This window comes from Sprattus sprattus (genome assembly GCF_963457725.1).
Source record: "Sprattus sprattus genome assembly, chromosome: 15".
Lineage (NCBI taxonomy): Eukaryota > Metazoa > Chordata > Actinopteri > Clupeiformes > Clupeidae > Sprattus > Sprattus sprattus.
In genome coordinates, this window is record NC_137913.1 from 27,073,270 (window position 1) to 27,094,184 (window position 20,915).

The 20,915-nt window shown below is 43.3% G+C and overlaps 2 protein-coding genes across 2 annotated transcripts; one reads left to right on the forward strand and one right to left on the reverse strand.

The window, feature by feature from the left end:
• Nucleotides 1–268: 268 nt before the first annotated feature.
• On the reverse strand, nucleotides 269–6,379 carry tmem175 (transmembrane protein 175). The gene is made up of 10 exons (XM_080852031.1): nucleotides 6,351–6,379; nucleotides 5,875–5,957; nucleotides 5,650–5,747; nucleotides 5,450–5,501; nucleotides 5,179–5,214; nucleotides 4,482–4,565; nucleotides 3,957–4,121; nucleotides 3,508–3,586; nucleotides 3,199–3,337; nucleotides 269–2,576 (listed from the first exon to the last, which is right to left on the reverse strand). Exons 3-10 carry the CDS (start codon nucleotides 5,691–5,693, stop codon nucleotides 1,877–1,879), a joined length of 1,299 nt encoding a protein of 432 aa, XP_080708157.1. The 5' UTR covers nucleotides 5,694–5,747; nucleotides 5,875–5,957; nucleotides 6,351–6,379; the 3' UTR covers nucleotides 269–1,876.
• A 1,401-nt stretch (nucleotides 6,380–7,780) lies between these two features.
• Nucleotides 7,781–19,415, forward strand: stx2b (syntaxin 2b; the record flags this gene model as incomplete). The annotated part of the gene is made up of 10 exons (XM_080852128.1): nucleotides 7,781–7,810; nucleotides 8,291–8,359; nucleotides 8,963–9,062; nucleotides 10,847–10,921; nucleotides 12,078–12,151; nucleotides 12,677–12,785; nucleotides 16,484–16,557; nucleotides 17,065–17,202; nucleotides 18,458–18,568; nucleotides 19,332–19,415. 10 exons carry the CDS (start codon nucleotides 7,781–7,783, stop codon nucleotides 19,413–19,415), a joined length of 864 nt encoding a protein of 287 aa, XP_080708254.1.
• Nucleotides 19,416–20,915: the final 1,500 nt, after the last annotated feature.

Genomic DNA, 20,915 nt, shown 5'->3' on the forward strand with positions numbered 1-20,915 from the left:
AACGCTCCAAAAAAGCACAACAAGGGTAAGGTAAGGCTGCAGACCAATGCCACTTTGTAGGTTATTTTCAGTGCAACCAAATTTACAGAGGAAAAAGACAGGACGCTGGATGAACACATGTGAGTATTGTGCCTGTAGTTATACAAGCAGCAGCACTTTATTTACTGAGTGGGCGCCGTGACCTCACTTTGGGCAACGTCTGACATTTTCAGGCTCAATTTTATACCAGGAGCTACTCAAACTTAGACATTTCGCTGCTGCATCATGGCATAAGTGCTTGAGGAAAAAACTATCAATAAAAATGACTGATGATTGCCTAGGGTGCAGTAGTGCCCCCTTGTGGACAAAATGTACATTGTTTACATCATGGCCATGCATGTTTTTCTGAACAGTAACAAACCACTGATTGAGTAAGATGCAAAACCAACCAAACCGAAACAGTACAGGAACATCTGAATGGACTGTCCACGGGGAACAGAGTACCTCATTCTAAAGGTGCAAATATTTCATCACAGTGCAAAATGCAAAGCAAAGTTTCCAATTCTGTACCAACATACAACAAAAGCACATATGCTCCCTTGATCAATACTGTAAGCAAGCATGTTCCTCCCTTTTATCTATGGCTTTTACACATAGTACAGACAGACAGTACAGACTGACAATACAGACCTACTCACATACAATCACACTCAGATTATGCTGTGAAGGGCGCCAGTTTAACAGCAGTGGACCATCTGCATCACTTCTACATACAGGTGAGCATAGGTGATGCACCAACATAAACACTATAAGTGCATTCTATACATGAAAGCCAAAACAGACACAATGCCAGATGTCCCCTGGCTGTGTAAGCCTTGTGATGGTGAGTGAGAAAAGTGAAAAACAGGTTGTGGTCACTGTGCCACATAATGCTTATGGGAAGTGAGATGTTGCTCTTTAGGTCCTGATGACGTTAAGGCGGGTTGATCTGATTTCTAAATTTAGGCAGGGACTGTGTATGGATTATTCGGCTTTGTGTTTCCATGGAGATGTGTACCTCATGAAACCATTGGTCAAAGCCTGACATGTGCATTAGTGCCAATCTGTTAGAAGCATCAATGGAGAAAGTGTCATTGTTAGTGACTAACATTTGACTGTTTTCTCCCACTTCACTATTAGTTTCCAGAACATTGGGCACTGTCTTCAATGACCGTCTGTGATTCAGCAGAGTAAGCAATGCAGCTTCTGTGTGCTAGACACGTATGCTATTCCTGTCAATGGGAAACAACTCTTTTTGAGTAAAAAAAAAAAAAAAAAACAATACAAAATAAACCATCTCAAAACATCTACAAGGATATATTAAGGTTAAAATCAAATGATTGGACATGAATATACCCGTTAAAATAAAAATCCAGTATTAAAATCAGTGGACGGCAGTAGTGTAAGGTTATGGGATCCATGATGGCTAAATATCAGCACTGCTTGGACTGTCCAGCAGGAGTCAGTGTTGACAATCAGCCCCCTCTACACTGCTATAGGGTCTTGCATCTCTCCCTGTAACCTTCATTTCTTAAATCACTATGAACAACGATGCATTCTTAAATGAGACCAAGACACCCCTGTCCTGCTCTCTTCACATTTAGTGTAAGGTGTAATCATCAGCTCCTCAGCTTATGCTGGCCTTTGCCTGCACTGGGATCAGTTTTCATGCATCTCTTGTGATGGGTTATGGGGTCGGCAGAGAGAATAGGCACACAGCTCTCAGAACAGAGAAAGGGGTCTGAAAGCACAGAGGTGAGGTGAGATCCCACTGTCACTGCAGCAGAAGCAGTGCTTTTCAGGGGCCTCGAGGCTAGACTGCAGAGGGGTGCGAGGGGGCACAAGGCAGGGTGGCAACCTAGCTGACGAGATCGCTGAAAGGCACCCGTGCTTCTTCATCTTCCTCCGCCTCCACCAGTCCTGCTGCTGCTCCCCCTGCGGCGGCCTCGGGCTGTTTGCGCAGGGCGGCCAGCAGGGGGCGGAGCAGCGCCAGGCCCACGCTCACCAGCAGCCTCAGCAGAAGGAAGGCCACGGGCACGCCCAGCTGCATGAGGTGGAAGATGGTGGTGCTGAACTCGCTGAGCGCGCACGTCAGGAAGAAGGTGCCCAGCGCCACGCACGGGTACAGTGCCAGCTTGGCCAGCATGAAGACGTGGTCGCGCCCGCCGTAGCGCACCAGCGGGTGCAGCGTGCGGCGCTCGTCGAAAAGCGCCGCCACCCAGATGGCCAGCTGGAAGACGCCCGCGAAGAAGATGATGACGCAGCTGATCTGCACCGCCTCCAGGGCGTTGCGCGAGTCGCGCGGGAACTCGTGCGTCAGCTCGTAGGCCAGCGGCAGGCCGCCCACGAACGCCAGCGAGAAGGTGTTGAACAGGCCCATGAGGCGCGAGGTGACCGTCACGTGCAGGAAGAGCGAGTGGTGCACGAACCACAGCAGGCCCACCGTGGCGAACGAGCCGAAGTAGGCAAGGAACTCGGGACCGTACTCCTGCAGAGCCGCCACCAGGCTGCCCTCGAACTTCTGCTGCACCGTGATGGGGTCGGGAACGTTATCCTCACTGCAGGCCAAACACACACAGGAGAGGTAAGGGTATACGGTTGTGTCAAATATCCCCCTATGAAACCCAGCGAGCACTGTTCTGAAAAAAATCAACAGTAAACACAGTATATTGACAACCCAAGGTACCATTCATTTTTTTTCCCACAAAATCAGAATTATAATTCCGGGTTACATTTGAATGATTGTTCCGCACTATTGCTCCTGATCAACAGGTTCTATCTATAAGACGCCTGACAGGAGACCTTATTGTTTTAGATAATGCTACCACTACTGTGTTCTGCAACCTAGCTCTCTCAGTGAGCTGTGTGAACACTATTTGTGACTGATTAACGTCACTCTTTTTTGGTCCTCATCTTTTTTTACATTCCATAGCTGCTGTAAACAATATTGCCTAACTTTAAGCAGAATGAACTGCCATTCAACTCCACATTTGGTTTCTGTGTGGTGCCCTCACAACAGACATGTCACACAGACTTACGTTGAAATGTTCCAACAACCAACTACAAAATATATATATTATATACTTATATTTCAAGGCATTTGTTTTAGTGGCTACCATGTGAATTCAAAGACAGCTGACATAGGGTATTCTCAACAAGCAAAACTAGACACACACAGACCATATATCCAGAATAAGGAGTGTGGCCACAATGGCGTAGACCCCGTCGCTGAAGGCCTCCACGCGCTCCTTGCTGAGAGGCTCGTTGGGGTGGTACGTGTAGAACAGCATGGAGTCGGGCGTCTCCTCCAAAGAATGGCCTGGACACAGAAACAGACAGGTGGGACTTCACTAATCTCTACAATCACGTAGGTTAGACTGGGGATTGAAAATAATACTGACCAGACTACACCTCCAAAAGGGAGATCAGGCACCCCAAATCTAACAATGGAACTATGAACACATATCACTGATAATACAGCACACCTACCAAGAGCCTTACTGCGACACCACTTCAAAGACTGGCCGATGTAGGGTAGGAAGATAACAATGGCTAGAATGACATATGACTGCAAGATAGAGAAAAGGATCAATTAACACACAGAACATTAATTGGTAATTTAGTCGAAGGCATTTACTTATAAATAATTAATAACACACGTAAAGCAACACTAGGAAATATTTAACCTCTTTCTAAAGTGTGTTTATTAGCTACTACTTTTGATATCATCAACGATTTTGTTTAAATGATACATGGCCAGTAAACACAGACCTTACTTCACTGGTGCAGAGGTGGAAGTACTGTTGATTTGAGTGAAAATACACTACATCCATCTCCCACTTGGTTTTCTTTTTACGGAGTAACTAGCTGTAAGCAGAGAGGGCACCCTACCCATTATAGCGACTGATCCCAGATCAGGCTGATAGGCTGTTTCTCACCAGCTGGAAGAAGATGAAGGAGAAGATGCTGGCGAAGAGGCACATGATAGGCACCCTCATGATAACCTTCAGGATGTGCTGCTTGTAGTAGGCCTGGTTCTCAGAGATCTGAATCTGCTCGTTCAGGAGGAAAGGCCGACTGAACGCGTAGATCACGATGACCGCCTAAACAGAGATTATGACCAAAGAGCCCAGGGTAAGAACATATCTATGATTGGAGATTCAGTAAAAAATGACAGGACGGCTTAATTTGACCGCATTTGAACTTTGGACTTTTTGAACTCTCTTTTTAACAGTTATTAACCAAAACTGTGTTTTCTAGTTGATATGCTTTCTGCTTAGAATGTGCTGAAAAAGTCCTTGAAAAAGTCTAGTTCCTTTAAAATCAGGGAATGTTTCACTTAACCTTCCAAATAAGGCGTAATTCAGTCCCACCAGGCATTATTACCACTGTGCACACTGTACACTGAGAGTTATGTCTATGGGTGCTTCAGTCTCCTCTCTTTAGGGCCTTGTTCTACTCACCTGAATTAGACCAATGACCATCACACAGGCGCAGAACAGGAGAATCCCAAGGATCTTTTCTGGGAACGTTGCCATCAAGGAGAACTAAGGAGAAAGATTCATAACAACATCAGCGCTACCATAAAAAGGATGTGGTCCTGAAGAAAAGAAACAGAAGCACTTCCTTATATTGCCTGTTGTTACGAATTTTACACTGATGCAGAGATCCCACTTGACACAGTGACCTTGCAGCATGCTCGTAGAGAAAGGTCCCTGTTCATATTTAGAAAAGATTGTTTAAAATGGCTGCTTTGTTGTACGCTCAAATAATGAAAGTAACCTCTGACAAATGATGTTTTGTTCCTAATGGTATTTTAACTGATGCGTGGTTTCTGCCTGTTGTACACCATTTGAATCATTCTCTATGTTTTCTTACCCAAGTCTATCAGTACTTGAAACTTCAATCTGGAAAGCTTCAAAGAGAAAGTCAGTTTGCTTTTACCTAACATGTCTCCAGGTTTAGAAATGGAGGTTTTTATTATTCCATCGAACAGTTCGGCACCTGGACTGATCCAGTAAGTGGTTATGATAAGGTCAATGCCTGAAAGTGAATATAGTGAGTATGTCAACCTGTCTGTGGGTGATAGTGTGCTCTTTTCTCCAGTCACGTTTGCTAGTACTTCCCTCCCTAACCAGATGATGGGTGACTCATACTCACTGTGTAAGGGAGAAAGGTTATCAGCATCATGCAGGCCTAAGATAGTAACAGAAAAGGGGAAGCAGAACATGATTTACGCAAGACGTACACATCCAACAGGAAACAGACATTTCGAAATACGAAACCTTTCATAGAAATAAAATCAAAGCATCACTTAAGCGTCACTGTTAGCGATTACTATTTCACATGTAGAATTCCTATTTATTACTTTAAAAACTCCCAGAGCAGAATTGCAAAATATTTACATATTTTTTCAGCCATTTCAACTTACTAAATTGAGAAGAGCCAGGCAGTCATCAATGCGCTCAATGACTTGAAATAATCTGAAAAGAAACCCCACATAATTAAAAAAAAATACGGCAAAGAGATGTCTGACAGATTAAAAAGAATGGTCTGCCACCTGCTGCCCTTCACAGTGGCGATGAATACACTGAAGGTTCTGTTCAGTCTTGAAGAGAGTCAGGCCCATACCTGATGTGGGCGGCCCAGGCTACAGTGACAATCAGAAATGTCATGAGGTACACAGCAATCTTAGTGGTCAGCAGCAGCTGGAAACTCTGCTTCAGCTCCTGGGGAACAGGGACAGTTATGGGATTACAATGCAGGAGGTCTGACAATAAACAGAGGATAACTTTAGAAACATAACGATATGCAACGGACCAAAGCATTGTTTGAATGCAGAGTGAGAAGTCATACCTCATTTCCCTCAAATTTCGTGTGTGCCACTGGCAATATCTGTAAAAACAGAAATGCGTGGAAAATCAGTATCTCCCAGTCAGCTGTGTGGAGACAACATGGGCATCAGATATGACAACCTGAGGTACCAAATCATCAGCCTGATTAGGAGTGCCCGTTTCTCACCACCTACTGCAGTCATCCATTCCACTGCAAAGACAGATATTAAAGACAGTCCCTAACTATGCACAAATATGTAAATGCTTAAGTGAAAACATTAGGGCCTTGTACAGTATGTGATATTAGTTTCCAACTGAACTGACTACCATGCCAGAGTAAATTTAGGAAATGTGGACAAGAGAAGATGTAGGGGAGGACAGGTTAGTGTGACATATGTTAACACAACGGATTTTAGAGTGATCTACCGTGTGTCTGCATGTAACTGTGTATCGAGTATTTAACAATCCTATGTTTACCCCTCATTGCAATTATCTTACCATGACAGTCGCTATGATGGAGATGAGGGCATCGCTGTAAGCGAGAAGACGGTGCGAAGACTGCGTGCTACTGTGCCCTTCCCTTTCAGATGAAGTGACGCTCTCCATAAACGAGTGAGTGTGACTCCTTTGACTCGTCTTCTTCTCCATCGCCTCGTCTACATGATGCTCAATTATCTCACTGTCGTCGTTTTCCCCCATGACCGCTGTCTTGCGTTAACTGGTGCGGGGAATGAACGAACGGACAACGCACATCAAAGGGAACGCTTTGTTTTCAAACAAGTGACTGTCAGGTGAACAGCCGACCGGAAATGTCACACATCAGGATCATGAGCGGAGAGGAGCAGAAACGTCGAAGTTTAAAAAATGTACGTGGAATTCAGCAAGGCACACTGCAGTCATTTAGCTATCATATGCCATACATATCTGAGATTTAAGATTATGGTCTTCTTCTCTTCTTTCTAGATTTCTTGCCTGAAATGGAGTCCTTCACTGGCTCCTTACTGCCCCCTGTCATTGCGGAGTGTGTGAAGAAAATAATGGTTACACCTATACATGTCTATGGGTTACACCCGGTGACAAAATAAGACAAGGCAGGTAGGCCTAATTTAACAAAATGCTGCAAGCACAGATCAGTAACGTTATTATATATGATACAATTCAATTACGGTATTCTGTCTTTTAAGAAATTGGCACAGACTCTTTATTTTTGTGGAGTCTTGTTTGATATCGCGGCTCTGTCATATTTCTCGCAATGTATTATGTGACATCATGTAATAAAACCAAAGTCTTGAATGTTTTGTCTAAACTACGATAAAGATATTAATTAGGCTCTAAACCTTTTGACTGGCAATAAAATGCCAAACGCATCCATTCAGCGTATGTATTTATTCCATATATCTGTCTAATAAAATTAAGCAATACAAAAACATCCATAAAACAACTAAAAAAATTAAAAAATAAATAACTAAATGGACTTTCACTTCTCAATTCACTGAATCTGATATTACCCCTCGCCATCGCATGGAGGCGCTTCACAACTCAAGGATAGAGTTAGTTTAGGCATCATTGAAGGATGTATACGCGAGTCTCTGTGTTCACAACGGGTAGGGTGATTCAGACATTGGGCTAAAACAGCTAACTTTATTTTAACTTCATTGTTTTTTTCGATGACATTATGGACAGATAACTCACCGTGTTAGATACCACAGGTTGTTTTTCTAACTTCAATAGCCACAGTCACAGTCTTTGGAAAGGGCGGTGTGTGAAAAAGGCTTGTGCCAGCTATCGTAAGCTAAGATCGGGTCTCTAAGCGATGAACGACGGACATGTCTACTTTCATAAACGGTTGGATGTTATACTGTGACAGTGACTGTAAAAGTTGATACCAAATACGTGTTTTGGATGAAAACTTTTAGAAAAGGAAAACAATGAACGATCGGTTGGCGGACTTGCGAGCGGTGAGTAGGCTACAACTATTTTATTCATATAGGCTACAATGTTTCATTTAGTTGCTGGGTCAATTATGTACAGATCTTCACAATTCACAAATGATAATCTCAGCCTCAGGTAGGCTATAGCCTAACTGCTTACTGTCCCGTGTCCCCCAATATCTAGATACTTTTGAGACGAGTAGTAGGCCTTTTTTTAATGTTGCAAATAGTTGTATGACAAATACGGTCTTTCTCTGTGTTCCTCCACAGTGTGAAGAAGGCTTTAGTTTTACTGGACACTGGCTGGTTGTTGTCCATGTTATAACAGTCTGAGAAAGGCGCGGTTTAAAGTGGAACTCCATCAGTGTCATAGCTCATCTATTTAACCTCATCTTCTCAAGATGCCATTCTCCAGACATTGTGAAAGTGTGTGTGGATTGGTGTGAAAACTGCAAAAATGTGCAGTCAAAAAACAACCCAAATGAATGTGAACTTGTATGTTTACAGGGCAGAGCGCAGGAGGAGGAGGAAGTCACACTGGAGACAGATGGCTTCATGGATGATTTCTTTCGGAAGGTACACATGTTAATTCACTGTAACAATTCATCACAGACAGACACATTACTCATAACTCAAGCTAATATTTTCAAGGCAAAGAAAACATATTTGTCCAGTTTATACGCATGCAACAAACATATATATGTATCTATATATTATCTATACATCGATGTACTTTAGTATGGGGAAGTATGAATGGTTTCAACCTTGAGAGCCCATTTGCAAACATGACATATTATGGAACGGCCTCTAAAATCCTAAATGAATTGTCCCTATATTGTGTGCCGTTATCCTTTCTGTGTCAATACAACAGCCAAACATCAGTATAAATATTGCTGGAACTTATACTTGTGAATTTTCAGGTTTGTCTGTAAAAAAGGGAAGCTATATGTTTTATTGGAATAGTACGTGTGCTCCCTTGGAATATAGAACCAATGATGTTTGAGTTACTAGAACATTCTAAGAAGGCAGCAGACTCTTCCAAAGCCCTGGCACAGGCCGAGCCGATCCCAGCCTGATGAGAACAAGGTCTGCCCTGGAGCATGGCTGCTGCTGAATGGTGCTGTCCATGTCCTCCTCGATATGGTCCTTGACACGTCTTGGCTTTGTTGTGTGGCCAAGGTGGAGGAGGTGCGAGGTCTGATTGACAAGATTGGCTCGGAGGTGGAGGAGGTGCAGAAGAAACACAGCACCATCCTGTCGGCGCCCAACACAGACGACAGTGAGTACACCACAGCACCTCTCATGGAGGGGGTGAAAAGGGCTAGGGATTGAAGGGTAGGATTGACTGACGAGTTGGTAAGATTTTCTACTGTGAGTTCTGCATGGCCCTTAATGCATTCTGAGTCTTTCTTTCTGTCTTTGTTTCTTTATTTTCTCTGTATTTCTGGAAAACCTGAAACCAAATCTGCATGTGTGTGTGTGTGTGTGTGTGTGTGTGTGTGTGTGTGTGTGTGTGTGTGTGTGTGTGTGTGTGTGTGTGTGTGTGTGTGAGGTGTGTGTGTGTGTGTGTGTGTGTGTGGTGTGTGTGTGTTTGCAGTGACTGCTGAGTGGGCAGCAGGGAAAGGAAAGGGAAGGGAAGGGAAGGGAATCCTGGAGGAAATTCAAATATAATCCAACTTCCTCTCCAGGAGACAGCATATGTGTCGTACTGCAAACACTAAGCTTTCAGGGCACTCGGGCCACCTGGAAACGGGAAGCTGTCGGGTTCTGTCAACATATGCACACGCTTACACATAAGAACATGCACACAGAGGCACACACACTTATCCACATCGTTGTGAGATTGGTTGGTAACCCCTTCTATTTGATTAGTGTGTGTGTGTGTTTTTTCTTTATCTTTGAGGGTCCATGCATTTTGGTGCAGAGTAGATAGTAAAAATAATCATGCTAATAAAAAATGTGGACTTGAGTATATCTTCACAGGAAAAAGATGGTATATTTTCTTATCCCAACTTAAACCTTATCCTCTGGTTACCTTTACATCAACTCCAAACCTTGACATAACTTTATCTGAAGACTCATCATCTCAGGAAGCAAGTTGTTATCCATAACAGGATATTTGTGACTGATGCATCAAAGGAGATGTTTTTTTCTTTGCATGTACGCTGATTTGCTCAGAGACTGAGATGCTTGTGCTTTTACGGAATTGTAGTTTGACTGTAGCAAGTAGCTGGTGAAGCACGTAGATAGTTAACTGAGAGAAGAAAAGCTTATGTGACCACATTAGTGGCATTATTGACAGACAGTCCTTGTGTGTTGTGTGTGTGTGTGTGTGTGTGTGTGTGTGTGTGTGTGTGTGTGTGTGTGTGTGTGTGTGTGTGTGTGTGTGTGTGTGTGTGTGTGTGTGTGTGGTTGTGTCTGGTGTGTGTGTGAGGGTGTACATGTGAGATAGAGAGACATTATGTGTATGAGGCTGGTGCACAAACTCAGTTGCAGCTGTGCTCACCAGTGTGTGACCTTATTCAGAGAATCTCCACTCCAGAGAGTCACTCCGACGGAGAAAACACAGAGACCTTGTGTGTGTCTGTGTGTGTGTGTGTGTGTGTGTGTGCATGCGTGCGTATGGATTTGAAATAACGAGAAACAGCATGGCTGTTATATCAGATCAAGATATTCAGAAAATAAACAGGTTTAGATAAGAACATTAACTGAACTAGCAAAGCAATGAGCTATGAGCAGAATGTTGGAACTGGAAGAGGAACCTGCTAAAGAGATCTTTGACAACAGACATGCCACTGAGAAGGCACATTCTGAGTAGCAAGAGATGTAAACTGTGTCCTCTGTACACACACACACAAGGTGCACAAAGATACACACAAAACCCCACAAACACAGCACATGCAGGGGAACTCTATGCTACAAATGCACACACACACACACACACACACACACACACACACACAAACACACACACACACACACACACACAAACACACACACACACACACAGAAACACACACGCATACTTCCATCCATAATATCCTGCTATCTTCACATCAACAGGGACTAAAGAGGAGCTACAGCAGTTGACTGTGGGAATCAATAAGAATGCCAACATGGTGCGAACCAAACTCAAATGTAAGTCCAGACTCAAGTAAAATATTTCTCTTAGGAGATTGGTTTTATGTCGTGCAGATTCACATTATGCTGAGAGAAGAGGTTCATTAGTAGGCTGTGTAGGACTGAGACGTACATAGCTTTCATTTTACATTAAACACAACACACAAACTGTTGAGAAATAGCAACCACCAAACCTCGTATAGCTTCTTCTATGCCTTGTATACCTATAATGATATGATTGATATTGATAATGATGCTATAATGATATTGATATTTTTATGTTCTTCTTTTCCATTGACATGTCAGTCAACTGAAGACTGTCCATACACTGATAGACAGACAAAATAACAAATCAAAGAGATTGATGTAATATAAAAAAAAATGTTTGGTCTTCGTTTAGTGACTTAGGTTTTTTTTTTTTTTTTTTTTTTTAAGAAAAAGGGGGAGTTTGTTAAATATATAATGTGAGTATGTGCTTCTGCCTGGGAAGTTTTGTCGAGAACAATGCATGTTTTGCATGTGTATTTAGACCTCCATTAAAGTTCTATGTCTAATATCTTTCTTTGTCATCTATTAGCAGTTAACAGTAGTGCACAACCAAGAGAGATAGTAATGGCCACCTTAGAGCAATCTGAATCAAGGCAAGAGTTTCTGTAGCAGAGTTGCAGCATCATGGCCCTCTCCTAATACCCTCACAGATTGCACTGAAAAACTCCACAGTCGACCCAAATGCTTCCCCCCTTTGTGTCTCCAAAACAAATTGGTTCGCATTCATAACCGGCCCTTGAATCAGTCAACCATTCTCTGTGTCCGTGAGCACAGCCAGTGGCCATTATGGTCTTTGGCAGGACTTCACATCGTCGTCATGATGCAAATATGTGAGCTGCTAGTTGTCACTTGTTTGTGTATAACATATTATTATTTTTATAAATAATCCTGTTTGGGTTTCCCCTTAGTAACTCAATTAACTGATTTAACTGAGTAACTGATTTACAAAACAACGGCTTTTCAAGTGAAGTAGGCTATGTTGAGTTTGTTAATAGATGTTATGATGAGGTGAAGGCCTGAGCTACAGGGAGGACCATGTGTACATGACGTTGACTGTGTTTATGGATCTGGTTGTGATGAGTGCAGTGAAGGAGCTGTGTTGGCTAACCAAAGTCTGTGCCCACAGCCATGCAGCAGAGTCTGCCCCCAGACGACATGGCCCACCGAGCTTCAGTGGACCACCGCATCCAGAGGACTCAGGTGTGACATCGCTGCTTACTCTCTCTCGCTATCTCTCTCTATCCCCCCCCTCTCTGTCTCCCTCTCTCTGTCTATCTCGCTTTCTCTCTCTATCCCCCCTCTCTGTCTCCCTCTCTCTATATCTATCTTCTCTCTCTATCTCTTTCTCTCTTTCTCCAACAATGACTTATGCTCCAGCTTACACTCTTTTCCCCTCTTTCTCTGTTTTCCTTCAATGCCTTGTGGTAGTTCTGCTCCCGTCCCCTCCCTTCTTGCTCCTGTAGGCCTTGTCTTGTCTTCTCCTGACTTCCTTACCTTACCCGTGTGTATCTCTTAGGTGTCAGCTCTTCACCTTCTATATATGTTTCTACTTAAGGCCCCTTTTTTAAGTGTGTGTGAGTGGTGTATGTATGTGTGTGTGTGTGTGTGTGTGTGTGTGTGTGTGTGTGTGTGTGTGTGTGTGTGTGTGTGTGTCTGTGTGTGTGTGGTCACTAGTCACTTGCCATCATAGTTGATTTGTGAGTGGATGTTCCACTTTCACTGCAGCACACGGTTCTGTCCCGCAAGTTTGTGGAGGTCATGACCCGCTACAACGAGACCCAAGTGGGCTTCAGAGAGAGAAGTAAAAGCAGGATCCAGAGACAGCTGGAAATCAGTGAGTCACACACATGCACACACACACACACACACACACACACACACACACACACACACACACACACACACACACAGACACACACTCATACACACTCACTCATACACACACAGACATTCATATGCACAAACTTATTAAGTCTTATTTCACAGTCTTACCCTTATAGTCGTCAGCCACACTAAAGCTACTTTTACACACTCCATCAAACACTCAAACACCATATTTTCTTTGTCAAACAGTGAAACATCATCTCGTTAATCTTCTCTTTCACTCACTCAGACAACCACTCCTGCACTCACACACAAAACACTTTTAGTTTGAGTAAAGGAAGGGTTTAGTGACAGCTCCAGTGATCCACTAATCCAGTGACAGCAGTGTGCTCGCAAGAGCCAGTGAACACCCGGAGCTTGATGGAACAGGATACACACCCCTGAATAACTTCCTCAGGGTGGCTGGAGGCTGGTGGCCGTAAACCCTGCCCAGCCTCTTCAACTGCCAGTGTTGATCAGATAATATTGGCCATAGATGGGTGATAATGCATGGCTTTTGTGGAACACATCTCCATAATGGGGAAGTCATTCCATAATGAATGGAATTCAAAAGCTCACTGATGTAAAACAATGAACCCACATCAACCTTTCCATTGGTCAATCCCAGCATTACTCAAGTCAGGGTTAACCCTAGGTTACTTTTACTTTTACTTTTGTTATGAATCTTATTTAAAACTTAAATAACAGAGATTGTTGTATATGGTATTGCGAAAGGTATTGGGTGTAGAGATCCTGTAATTGGACAGAATACGGCATAATTGCATTTTGTAGTGGGATTCGCTGGATTATACACAGTGTAAAGGACATGGTTGCTCAGGTCCACTTTTATGGTGGGGCCTATAGTAAGGTCTGCTGTCAGTACCAGTACCAGTACCAGTACCAGTGGAACGTTGAGACACAGCATGCAACAAACAGATGTGTGTGTGAGAAGCCATTGTCACAGCACTGATGAACAGACAGGACAAAATATCCCAGAGGGCCGAGTGGCCAAGTTCTGTCTCCTCTCGGTGGACCCCTGAGGGCCACTTTGGACAAAATATCCCTGAGGGCTGAGTGGCTAGGCTCCGTCTCCTCTCGGTGGGGAGCTGGAGCCCTGAGGGCCACTGCGGGGGCCATATCGGGCACTTCAGGCCAGTAATGAGGGTGTCCTGGGTGAGGGGTAGCTCTCTAGTGAGTGGCATGGCACGGTCACAGTGGGCACCAGGACCTGTCACCCAACTACCAGCAAACCTGGGAGAGCCAGGTTTATTATGAGTGAGTTTGTGATTGGCTGAAGACGTGAGTACATGCTGACTTCATTGCTGACATGCTGTTGCCATAGCAAAGCCTAAAAATACTTGCTCACTGGTAAGTAGGCTTGTTTGTATGGTAATTTGTGTGGTGGAATAGCTTTTATAGTCCCACTGACTCTGTTGCTGTTGCTGCCTTGTTCACAATGGCCTTTGTTAGTGTTAGGCTACGTAATGGCTTTGTGCAGGAAGTCTCTCCAGATGTAACTCAACCTAATGACAGCCACGTTTGAAAGTTTGACTGCGAAAATACACACTGAACACAATGGACAATTGATGGTAAAGGTTTCAAACATTACAGAAGCTAGGAGTCAGTCTGTGTGAGTGTGTGTGTGTGTGTGTGTGTGTGTGAGCGAGTCTATGTGTGTGTGTTATACTCTGTAGAGAGAGTTTTAATGAGGCTTCAGCCTGACACACGACACCGGAGACAGAAGCTCATGACACCAGAGACACCTGGGTCAGGGTTACCGGGGAAACAGAGGACTCTAGAGTATGGCAGCGTTCAAGTATACTATCAAGTGCGATCACGTGTCTCAGCTTCATTTCTAGCCTTACGGGCTATCATGTGACCATTCTGGCCAATTGGATCAGGTTGCCGTTAGTCATGTGACTTTGAGCTACTGTTACATCACTAAGTGCACCTCCCTGTAAGTGTGGCCCGTGTGTAGTGCCTTCACTCATGTGGGATTCTCTGCTGGTGGCGCTTGGCCCTTATGTGATCTGGGTGCAGCCAGCAGTTGCAGTGCTTTGCTTATATTTCCCCCATGGCTCCCCTAGGTGTCATTTAGAATCATTATGCTGCTCACTATTATCCTCATTATCATCAGTGTCGTCGTTATCAGTATCAGTTAGTTTAAGATCTATGAATGGAGGAGAGAAATGGAGATCAGCATCAAGGCAGGAGGGGTAGAAATAACCTACGATTGAAATCAAGAGGCCCACTTTTCAGTCAGGCTAGGCTGGCCCAGACCATGCACGGTTACAGTCTTGTTTATAAATAAAGGCTTTGTGGGTACTACCATCCCCCCTCTCTGTATTCCCCCTTGTTTCTGTTGCCCCATCTCTGTCTTTTGCCTGAGCTCAGAGGGTAAAACAACAACAACAACCCTGGCCTCCCTCGGGGGCGAGGTGGTGTGTGAAGATGGAGCCTCAGCTAAGGGCTTGGCTCTGCTCTTCTCACATCTGGGGAGATGCGAGTCACAGGAACGAAAGAGGAAATGAAGGAATGAGAGAGGGGAAGATGAGGAGACAGAAAGAAAGTAAAGGAAGAAAGTAAAGAGAGCAAACAGTCCAAAGAAAGGGATGTTGACAGATAGGGACTTTTGTCTTCCGTGTGTGTGTGTGTGTGTGGGTGTGTGTGTGTGTGTGTGTGTGTGTGTGTGTGTGTGTGTGTGTGTGTGTGGCTGTGTGCTGCTTCTCTTCAAGTCTTTTGTTTGATTCTTCTCCAACTGAGTCAACGGTAGCCTCAAGGCGCTGGGAAAGATGACCTTCTCTTTCAGGATCACACACGCACTCACAGGAATCACAAAGCTCTCGAAGGAACTCACTTTTAACTTTTTAACCATTCAGCTTTTTAGTGCTATGCAGATCTTTCAAGTCTTGTTTTTGTATCAATTTTATCCACAGAAGTACACTCACCAGTCACACTCTTAACATCATTGACTGTAATAGCCTCAAGGCGCTGGGAGGGATGACCTTCTCTTTCAGGATCACACACGCACGCACACAAAAACTTACATATTCACAAATAGCATTTTCAGGAATTTTTATTTCAAGTCAAATGTTTCCCCTTTTGCCTTCTCAGAAACGTTTCCCTTCTTTAAAAAAAAGGAATAAACCTTAAAAGCTCTCGAAGGAACTAACTTTTAACTTTTTATCCATTCAGCTTTTTAGTGCTATGCAGATCTTTCAAGTCTTGTTTTTGTTTCAATTGTATCCACAGAAGTACACTCACCAGTCACACTCTTAACATCATTGACTGTAATTTCTTTACTGTAATCTCATGCTTGTCTTTATAACCTAAACACATAATGTATGTGATTATGTTGTTATAGATACTGTATATAACTCTATCTGCTCTGACCAGAAACAGCCACTTCCTCCTGAAGCACAGTTGATTTTGAGTAACCAAGGAAGTAGATATGGCTGAAGGGCAGCATTGTAATTAGCTCTGAGCATGTGTCTAATGAGAAGATGGAGGGACGTTGTGTAAACTCTTTTACTCACTGGGATACTAATGCAAGACTGAAGTGCAAGATTCCTGTTAAGTTGTTTCTCCTAGTGCTTAGTGCAGTAACTTGACATGGTATAGTGCAGGACAGTGATAAACACAATGAACAGTGTTATTGTGTCTCTGTAGCTGGAAAAGTCACCACAAGTGAAGAGCTTGAGGACATGCTGGAAAGTGGAAACCCGTCCATCTTCATCTCAGATGTAAGGCTTCATTCTCAATCTCGAGTTCAAATGACTTTGGGATCAGGTCTTTGTATGACATTCATATTGTGCCTTGTTCTTAGCCGTTCTCTTGCCTCAAGTTACCTACTATGTCGCATGTATTGTTGGTATAAAGCAGAGGAAATGTTCTATGTAAATACATGTACTAGTATTATTAGCAGTCATATTTGTGGTAGTAAACATAATGAGATGTCAGTACCATAGTGTTTCGTAATGATTACCGGTATGTGAACTTATGAGTTAAAGGCCTTTCAACTCCATCTAGTGGTCTGGGGACGGTACTCAATGTTTTCCTCTCATTTTGTACTTCAGTGTTGATGGAAATATTAGTTACCTGCTACTGACAGTTGTGAACCAGCCACCAGTCTTAATGACTCTATCTTTCTGCTCGTAAAGACTACTTACTAATTTGTAGGCATGTTTGTATAACACACTAACTCTTTCTTTGACTCATTCTTTCTTGTTATATCTCATACATGCTTTCAGATCATCTCAGACTCCCAGATCACACGGCAGGCTCTGAACGAGATCGAGTCACGGCACCAGGACATCATGCGGCTGGAGTCCAGCATCAAAGAGCTGCATGACATGTTCATGGACATGGCCATGCTGGTGGAGACACAGGTGAGGAAGAAGAGGAAGCTGTTGTAGATGATGATGATGCCACACATTTTTGAACTCATAACTGGTGGTGACCCAGGTGAGGAAAAGGGGGAGGAAGGTGATGATGGTAATGGTAATTACGATGATGATGATGATGATGATGATGATGATGATGATGATGATGATGATGAGTAGACCACATGTTCATAAATCTGTTGATAACTGGGAAGGACCCAGGTTAAATAATGAAGGAAGGAAGAGGGTGATTAAGATTTAATAATACATTATAAATCATTATCACAGTGGTGATGACTGCAAGAGGACATTCATGATTTTGGTATTGAAGACAGTTATATTTATATTGGGGTGGAGATGAGGAAGATGAAGGTGAGCTTGATGCTAGCAGGGAGGCAGAATACAATGAGTGCGATGAACAGAGTGATTTTGATCATCATAATACATATGCCTCTTTGAGTCGCCCCAGTTTCAGAATCTCATGCTTGATCTGCCCCATCCACATGTCGAGTTATGCAACACGACATCACCTAACATCACACTGCAGGAGATGTATTGATGGAATGTTCTGAAGTTTAAGCTTTCCAACTGCCACTGCTGGTTATGTCACTGCTGCCTCTCAGGCATCTTTTGTCTGCCTGTTTAACCCTTGCTGTATCGCCGTTTCAATGTGGTTAAAATGATTGTGTGTAATTCAAATTTGTGCAGGGATATTTTCATATTAACAGTGAGGCTTCACAAGTCTGAGACACGGACACACAAATGTCCTACCTTTGTGTGCGACACTGAAATTCCAAGCTACAAGCCAAATGATGCGAGCACAAATTTTGACCCTGTTTTCAAGCCCAACCTGACTTGCCAATCAGTGCGTTGCCCACTGACTAGCCAATAGATTACTGCAGGGGTCGCATCATTGAAACAATATGCCCCTTTTTTTGGTAAAGCAAATGGCTGGGCCACATTATTCTATTCTAATAGGTCCTCTTTGCAAGTACTAAGACAAGGAATGGACTGCACCCTAACACTAATTCTGCATGTCTGGGAGAGAAAATAGTAAAAACTCGAGTCATGAACATGAATAAAGAGAAGAAGGTTGAAGCAGTTGGGCTGTCTCAGAAGCCAACATTAGTCTTGTGACAATGGATCTTTCTTCTGCTTAAACTGTCAGATTTCTTGTTTCATGTTGTCATGAGTTTAGCTCCACTGATGAAGTTCATGTTTGTGATGGCCATGTTTCTGTCCCCTCTGGTGTGTGTGAAAGGGCGAGATGATCAACAACATCGAGAATAATGTGACCAACGCCGTAGAGTATGTCGCCAGTGCTAAGGAGGAGTGCAAGAAGGCAGTGCGCTACCAGAAGAAAGCTCGGCGGGTAAGGTCGCCCCCATCTACACTCCGCCACACCACCTCTTCTCACCACCACACTGTTCCACACCACCACTTCCTAACATGCCCTAACCCCACCCACCCTCACTGACTCTGCTTGTCCCCCCAGAAGTACATGATTCTGGCCATGGCTCTTCTGGTGCTGCTTGCGGTCGTTGCTCTTATCGTAGGCCTTTCCGTGGGCCTGTCTAACCAGCCCACTAAAAACCCGGCAGTGTCCACTCCCGCGGTGGTCAACCCTGTTTAGCCTGCATCGCCTGTTTGCTGCTGGAGGTAACAGCATTGCCCCCACCATGCTGCGTAACCACCTGCCTGCCTCTGCCTGCTGGCCCGCTTTCACACTTCTCTCTGCTAAACTCATTAAACTGATAGTGATAACAAGCTAGGACTTGATGGCTTGTTATTATTCTAAAGTATTTACTTACGTAGGATTAACAAGACATTCAAGACCCAAAATGAGGTTACTGAACAAAATGATGACCTTATTACTTATAAATCTTGTTCTTCTTGTTCTTAATACAAAACTTTGGAGCAAATTGGTTTCTTGCCAAATTTGGTCATTATAGTATAGACTGGGAACGGTGAGTGAACTTCGAATTCTTCAGTAAAAAGTAAACTTATCATAGACAGATATAATCGATTATAACAGTGCTATTCGGTCATGCACTGTTGTAGAGCTGTGCCTATGCCTGTGAAATCCATTATCGTTCTCTGTCTTAATACCAGCATCTATGCTTTCTCTCCTGTAGAAAAAACTCTGTTTGGCCATTTGTGTAGCTGCAGCTTGTCTCCTCCTTCTAGTCATCATAATCGGAGCGTCCTTCGGATCATGAAGTGTTTCATGTTAGGATGAAGGAACAACTCTCTTCACAGAGCCCTCGTAGCGCTGGAGAGACATTGGTAGTACAGTCACTGAAAGTGAACAAGACTGTTTTTTTTTATTTCTTTTTTTATGTTTGGATGTGACATCTTTGAAGTGTCTTGGTCCTATAGACTGAATGAGGCTGAGATGTAGGGCACCATGTCTGGACCTCAGTACTTTACCGGCTCTGACAAACACACTCACACACACACACACAGTCACACACACACACACACACACACACACACACACATCCCTGGATGTGCTCACACGCTGTCTCTTCTGCAAATATTACCTGAACATGACTCAGTGATCCTCTCAAGCTTCTCTGGATACACACAGTTCTCCCTGCTATACCACACACACACACATACGTTAGCTCATATCATAGTTTAGCATCCACTGCATACTGTGAACACAACCACATCTAGTTTCACTGGATACATATATGTACTGTAGTACCCTGTTGCAAGTGCAGTATGTCTATATGCTCTTGCCTATATTGTTGCACCATTTTCCATATTTTTATGTACTCTAAACTGTGCCTGACATGTTTGGTATTTTTTCTAAATAGCAATTTTTTTTCAACAGTCACACTTTGATGTGTTTTATATTGTCTTGTCACAGGGAGTATGGCAGTATTTGCTTTGTTGTGGAGTTGTCTTATTGTCTGTTGCTCTTTGCTAAATGCCTAGTGAATCCAATTGAATTATGGAGATACCTAGGCAAATTGAAAATGCTCTTCTAATGACGGCGACAAATTGGACTGCTGTCCAAAGGCAAGCGCTTCTCGCTGGCCGCTTGGACACCAGTACTTTAGTTTTAGAGTCAATTTAAATATTACAATTATTTCACAAGTGCATTTCTTCACACCAATATTGGTAATGTCACTTTTTCCCATTACATTTTAGAAGAGATGGTTAGATGGTTTTATTGGTAGGATATGTCCATTCATCCAAGTAGTCTTAAAGGCCAGTGTAAACTTTTGCACAGAAACAGAATACCTGCAACAATGTCACATTTTCAAAGATGTATCGACAGATTAATGTAGCTCAGACCAGATGGTCAGTCAAATGACTGTACATGTTCACTGCAAACACACTGGGCTGGGGTGTTGTCTTAATGTCATATTTTTTTTCAGTGATAATACAATGCATTATAATGTACCTGAATTGTAATGACTGTTTGAGTTCATTCAGATCTCAAGGCTCCATTGTTTTAGCCATGCACAATTGGCTGTTTAAGATCCCACTGGACAGCTTTGCAGGGAACTTTAAATGGGTGAATGTCTGCCATTATGGGGGGGATATTACATTTACTGGTTTTAATGTGTAGCTGTTTAGTTGATCCTTACACCCCAGTACTAAGGTAAGAAAAACATCTCTTGTATGATGAGTGGTCATTATGATGTCACATATAGAGCGATGTGCCTGAAGCTGATGTTAATATGATGTTGGATGGTACAGCACTT